Here is a 6,345-nt window from a genome sequence, read left to right as displayed (position 1 = left end):
TCTGTTCAATGGTCTTTCCACAAACAGCTCTTAAACTAACCATTCTACTTAAAATGGCCACTTTTTTTTCTGCCTGCTTTTAAGACTTTTCTCTTTATCACTGGCAATACCCAGCCATGAATTTATAATAGATGGCACCAGTGGTAGGAAGTGAGACAAGAGAATTTCATCAACCCTTCCTTACATCCCATTGCTATCCTGGCAATAAAGGTTCATCCTCAAAGAGTATTTCTGAATGTACAAGGACACCATGTGGACCTGAAGAGCCTGTTTTTCAAAGCTATGAGATTGTGTCAACTTTCTCTCATCATACACCAGAAGGCCAACTCAGGGAAAGAAGCAGTGGAGGGTATGGGGATGCTACCTTAGAGATAGATTTTATCTAAAAGACACATGTTTCTTGCAGTATTCATTTAAATTATGTAACCAAATAAAGCTTTAAACCAGAGTAGGCAGCCCTAAATGGATGTACACCTAATATACAACTTCAAAATACATGCAGCAATGTGACTAGTGATCCTGGAGTTGTGCACTATAGTGGCCCTGCTTATTAGCCCCTTCCCACTCTTCACTTCTTCACATTATTCACATCTCTGTTCAGTGCTGTTTCCTCAAACAGTTCTTAAGCTAACCATCCTACTTAAAATAGCCATTTCCCCAACCATCCCATAACTCTGCTTTATTTTCCTTTGTAGCATTTACTCGTAACATACCATTTTATTATTTATTGGTTACTTTTCTGTTGTCAAGTCTCCTTCACTACAGTATAAACACCATGGGTGCATCTTCATTGTCTTACTCATATCATATACCCAATTCCTTGATCAGAGTCTAGAACATTCATAGTAGACGCTAAATAATATTTGTTGAATGAATGTATTTATGTATTTACTTATTATATTATTTAATATGAAGTATGTATTAGTCCATTCTCACACTGCTATAAAGAACTACCTAAGACTGAGTAATTTATAAAGAAAAGAGGTTTAATTGACTCACAGTTCCACAGGCTGTACAGGAGTCATGGCTGCAGAGGCCTCAGGAAACTTACAATCAGGGCAAAGGGGAAGCAAGCACGTCTTCACATGTTGGCAAGAGGGAGAGAGAGCTAAGGGGGAAGTGACAAACACTTTTTTTACCATCAGATCTTGTGAGAACTCACTATCATGAGAACAGCAAGGGGGATATCTGCCCCCATGATCCAATCACCTCCCACCAGGTCCCTCCTCCAACATTGGGAATTATAATTCAACATGAGATTTGGGTGGGGACACAGAGCCAAAGCGTATCAAAGTATATAGCTAATATCTATAATTGTTATTTGAGTTTGTCTTCTTCATTTTTATGTTTTTCCATTCCTTCTGCAATCTCTTATTAACTTTGTGTCATGTATACAGTCAGCTTGAGAGGTGGAGAGGCAGAGAGAAAAATGTATAAAGTAAGAGCGCCACAAAGAAATCCCCACTTCCTGTGGAATACAATTCGGAGTCCTTTGCAGGCAGATTGGACATCATAAATCCAAGAGGGGAAATAAAGTTTTATTTTAATTTTTATTTTATTTATTTATTTTTTTTGAGACGGAATCTCACTCTGTTGCCCAGACTGGAGAGCAGTGGTGCGATCTTGACTCACTGCAACCTCTGCCTCCCGGGTTCAAGTGATTCTCCTGCCTCAGCCTCCAGAGTAGCTGGGACTACAGGCGCCGGCCACCACGCCCAGCTAATTTTTGCATTTTTAGTAGAGACGGGGTTTCAACATACTGGCGAGGCTGGTTTCGAACTCCTGACCTTGTGATCCGCCCGCCTCGACCTCCCAAAGTGTTGGGATTACAGGCGTGAGTCACCGCGCCCGGCCAAGTTTTATTTTTTTAAAGCACTCAAGAAGTTAGGTTTGTTTCTAGAAACGTGGAAGCATCCGTCGGCTTCCTTCCAGCGTCCCATTGCTTCCTTCCAGCATCCCAAGGAGCCCAACTCCTTAATTTTCCCTACGGAGAATAGCACCAGGTCCGAAGCAGCTAGCATCAAAGCTCTTCCTTTGGTAATTGACAGCTGGGGGAAATCCTACCGAGGCCCACCCCTACCGTCCTCCTTGCAGGCTGACAGGCAAAACTCGGTGGCAGTGGCTTCCAGCTCAGCCAATAGACGAAGCTGGAGCAAGAGTCTGTGTAAACAAACCCAGAGTGCGGCGCCTTGGTCTCCTCCCCAACGAGTGGGCCGGGCGCATCCTTGGCCCAATGCCTATCCCAGGCTAGCGTAGCGTCCTTTCAGCCAATCAGAGCCGGCGTCTCCCGCAAGGAGGTGTTCCACCACAGGAAAAAAAAATGAAGGAAGAGAAAAGACAGACATTAAAACCAATCAGAAGCTGAAACTTCTGAGAGAGTGGGCGGGCACTGCTTCACATTTAGACCAATAAAAACCACATATGCCATTCTAGGTGACCGAACGGCATCCTCTTCGGCCCAATAGACGAATGGGGCGGTGCCCGGCAACCAATGGCTTGGGTTCGGGGGCGGGGCGAGGAGGCAGTGTGCAGTAAGAGGTAACCTGGCAAGTGGTAGTGGCGCTTCTCGGGTGCTGTGCTTCACGCTTTGGTACTAAAGGCCGAGACTGTTCTGGCGACGGCGACCTCTACGGCAACAGCTTAAGCTCTCGGAGGAGTGGCAGAGTACGATCTGAAGGAAGGGCTTCTGGTCAGCCCAGGTGGGCTCGGGTGCCCGGGCTGCTGGGGAAAGGACTCGAGGGAAGCGCTGTTCTCCTGGCTCTGGGGGCGCCCTGCGCCTCCCTTTCTGCCGCCGTCCGGGCTGTGAGGGGCGGCACGCGCCTGCCCGAGCTCCTGTGGGGAGGGAAAGCGCACGGGATCCCCGTCGCGGCCATCGGGGAAAAGGGGCGTCCGCTGGGGTCAGCCCCTGCCCCTCCGGGGCGATAGAGGGTTTTCGTCCCTTTCCCCCCGCACAGGTGCTCTGTTCCCCCTCACCCCTACCCCCACCCATGTTCCTGACTCCCCTCAGCGTCCTACTAACACTCGAACCGGATTCTTGGCCTGAGTCCCATTGCTACCCAGGTGCAACAATGCTAGGCAAATTGACCCGCGCGGCATCCCCCGCCCCTCTCCCCGGGCTGGAGGGGAGGGATTGCGCGTCCTGCTCCTCCCCCATTCGCGGGCCCCTGCGCGTCCTCTGCCGTTTTATACTTGCTCCATCTCCCCCTTGACTCCAGCCCTCATTCTTCATGCCTCATTTGCCTGGGAGATGTTCGCCACTTCTCTTGTGTCTTGCGGTCCGTGAGTGAGTCCATCACCCCCGACCAACCTCTAAATTCCCTTCTCATCTCTCCAGAAAACTAACATTTTCCACTTGCCTCTTCCAGGCAGCTGAAAGGTGAACCGAGAGAGGCAGAATACGTTGAACAGGGAGTTTGGCAAGGTTGGGAACTTTAATCTGTTTTGTTCATGGTAAACTGTTTTTGCCTTCCTTAAGATGGCATTTGATCATTATACCCGCTCTAGAATCTTTGTCCTAATGCCGTTCTTTTGGCGGTAATTGCTGAAAATGCAGTTGAAAAGGGCTAACTAGAAGCAAGGGATTTAAATTTTGTTACTATTATTTTAAGTAAATTGAATTGGATTATACTTTAAACAGCTTAACTGGGGTTTCTGGGAGTTTGCAGTGTAAGGACCTGGCTACCCTATTTTGTCATAAAATATAGAACATACTTAGTTGTACAGCACAGTGTGATTTGATCACACCCAACCTATGAATGGATAATAACAGCGTTGAATCTGTTTAAAAACAACGTTCCCTATTCCCTTTTCACCTTCATAGTATATTCGTTTGGTTTCTAGTAATGTCGGTTCTAGCCATATGTTTCTAGGTAATAGCACAAACTACGTTGTGCCTAAGTAAAATTATACCAATAATTTTATGGGGAAAAGCTAATGCACTGCTCTTAGTTTTGATTAAGATTTTAGATGTTTGAAAATATAAATTCAGATATTGGATGGTGAGGGTTTTATTTTGGAGGTTGGAGATTGAAGTGTTGGGTTAAGACTGATAGGCTCCTTTGGCTACTTGTATATCGGGGTGGGGAGAATATACAAGTTTACAAAATCTTGTAAATTCTCACAGTGCTTAGTTTCCTGACTTTAGAAAAATTGGAATTGTTTTTCCTAGCTTTCAGTGGAGAAACGTAAGCTGTGAGTTTAACATTATGTTAACTGTTTTGGCCAGAATTTTGCAAGCTTTTGTGAAAAAAATTATATTGCTTTCCTTATCCTGTTTGTAATGTATATATCAATATGCTTCCTTGTATTTTACTGTGGTAAAATTGTATCTTGCATATAAAGAAAAAAGTCTATTATAGTGAATTAAAAGAAATCTTTACTCTGAGATGGCAGCCTTGTCTAATGGACCATATGTTTAAGCCTTGTTAATAAATCACACTAGAGACTAGCACAGTGGTGTGTGCTTGTAATTCCAGCCACTTAGGAGGCTGAGGCAGGAGGATTGCTTGAACCTAGGAGTTTAAGACCAACCTGGGCAACATAGTGAGACCCCATCTCAGTCAATCAACCAATTAATCAATTACACTAAAAAGAGCAAGATCTTAAAACTGTTCCAACAAATGACTGGGTGTCTAAAACAATGAAAAGAGTTTATAAGAGTTACAGCAGTCATCAGAGAAAAATCCTGGACAAATTGCAAATCTGTGCCAGTTGTGAATTGCTATGACTGCAGCTGAAAACCAAAGTTATTTTTGTACAGTCTTTTTTGGGAGTATTTGTGTTTAATAATAACTTGTTTGCAAATTTAGAGGACTCTAGCTATGATTTCTTCTTAGAGACCTTGACCTTGAGGACCTTAGAGACCTTGACCTCACAGTTTAACGGAAGAGAGAACTAGAAACCAATAATTAAATGCAGAGAGTGAGGTTCTGCAGTACAAGGAATATACAGGGTTCAGAGAAGCACGATGGCACCGTGTTCCGACCTCATCTTCTACTGCCCTAGACTTCCTGAAGTGCCATTTCCTGAACTTACCTGTTTTTTCCCACCATCTGCACCTCTCTCTGTAGGCACCATTCCTTGCAAGCCTTTTCCACACCTTATGTGCCTGGTGAAATTCTGTTTCTTCAAAATCTTGAAGCCTGCGTCTGCCTCATCCAAATAGTTGTTTCTGCCTACTTCTCTGTTATTTCTTTATAAATAATTATAGTCGATTCTCATTATTTGCAGTAGTTATATACTATAAAGTTGCCAAGAACACTGGATTATCAAATATTCAACCCTTGTTCCCAGGGAAAATATATACATATATAGATATCTCACATAGATTACAATCTTAATTCCTAAAAACAACTCATCCTGGTAGATTGAATTTTCTTTATTTACAAAAGAATAAAGGAAGTACAGAAGTGTTAAGCGATTTGCCTGAGGCCGCTCCACTAACAGGTGCCAGAGTTAAGATTCAGACTCATCCAGATGGCCCCAGAGCCAGAGCTTCTTGCACTACGCTGCACTGCCCTCTGCTGTCTCTGACCTCTGGTCAGTTTTGTATGAGAGCTGAGACGAGGCTGAGGGTCTCCTTATTTGATCTTAGCTTGGGACATGGGCAAGGAGTGACATATTTTTCACTACTATGTATATATCCATGAGTGACCTTGAAAGCTCCACAAGTATTAATTTGGGGATTACAAAGACATTTTAGCAAGTAAGCAAATTTGCAAATATGGGATCCACAAGTAATGAGGATGAACTGTATTTGTAAGGGACTGCTAGGGTCTGTTTCATGTTAAGCCTTTTCCCCAACAATGTGGAGTATTTCTTTAGCTTATTTGATAGTTTGTACATTTATTCATATATTTATTCATTTATCATATATTCATTTGTTCAGTTTGTTCATTTATCATATATTAAGCACTTACTATAAGTCAGACTCGGCCGGGCACGGTGGCTCACGCCTGTAATCCCAGCACTTTGGGAGGCTAAGGCAGGTGGATCATGAGGTCAGGAGTTCAGTACCAACCTGGCCAGGATGGTGGAACCCTGTCTCTACTAAAAATACAAAAAAATTAGCCAGGAGTGGTGGCAGGCGCCTGTAGTCCCAGCTATTCAGGAGGCTGAGGCAGAGACTTGCTTGAACCCACGAGGTGGAAGTTGCAGTGAGCCAAGATCGCACCACTGCACTCCAGCCTGGGCAAGAGTGAGCCTCTGCTTCAAAAAAAAAACAAAAAAAAAAACACACACAACTTGTTTTTTGTTTTTGTTTTTTGGAGATGGAGTTTCGCTCTTGTCGCCCAGGCTGGAGTGCAGTGGCACGATCTCAGCTCACTGCAATGTCCGCCTCCTGGG

General features: G+C 44.2%; 1 protein-coding gene across 4 annotated transcripts in view; it reads left to right on the top strand.

The window, feature by feature from the left end:
- The first annotated feature begins 2,522 nt into the window (after positions 1-2,522).
- Positions 2,523-6,345, top strand: part of PAIP2B (poly(A) binding protein interacting protein 2B) — a 42,439-nt gene continuing 38,616 nt past the window's right edge. Inside the window, exons 1-2 of one of the 4 annotated variants that reach the window (XM_007970285.3) lie at positions 2,523-2,699; positions 3,366-3,421. Coding sequence is in view for 1 of the 4 variants with exons in the window: in XM_007970283.3 (XP_007968474.3) it covers positions 3,228-3,283; positions 3,366-3,421 (112 nt within the window). In the remaining 3 variants the exon portion in view is untranslated. Of the gene's footprint in view, positions 2,700-2,836; positions 3,284-3,365; positions 3,422-6,345 lie in introns of those variants that run through there. The other 3 variants (XM_007970287.3, XM_007970283.3, XM_007970286.3) reach the window with 3 other exon arrangements.

Source organism: Chlorocebus sabaeus, chromosome 14, assembly GCF_047675955.1.
Source record: "Chlorocebus sabaeus isolate Y175 chromosome 14, mChlSab1.0.hap1, whole genome shotgun sequence".
Taxonomy (NCBI): Eukaryota; Metazoa; Chordata; class Mammalia; order Primates; family Cercopithecidae; genus Chlorocebus; species Chlorocebus sabaeus.
This window is presented reverse-complemented; position numbering and strand designations above follow the sequence as displayed.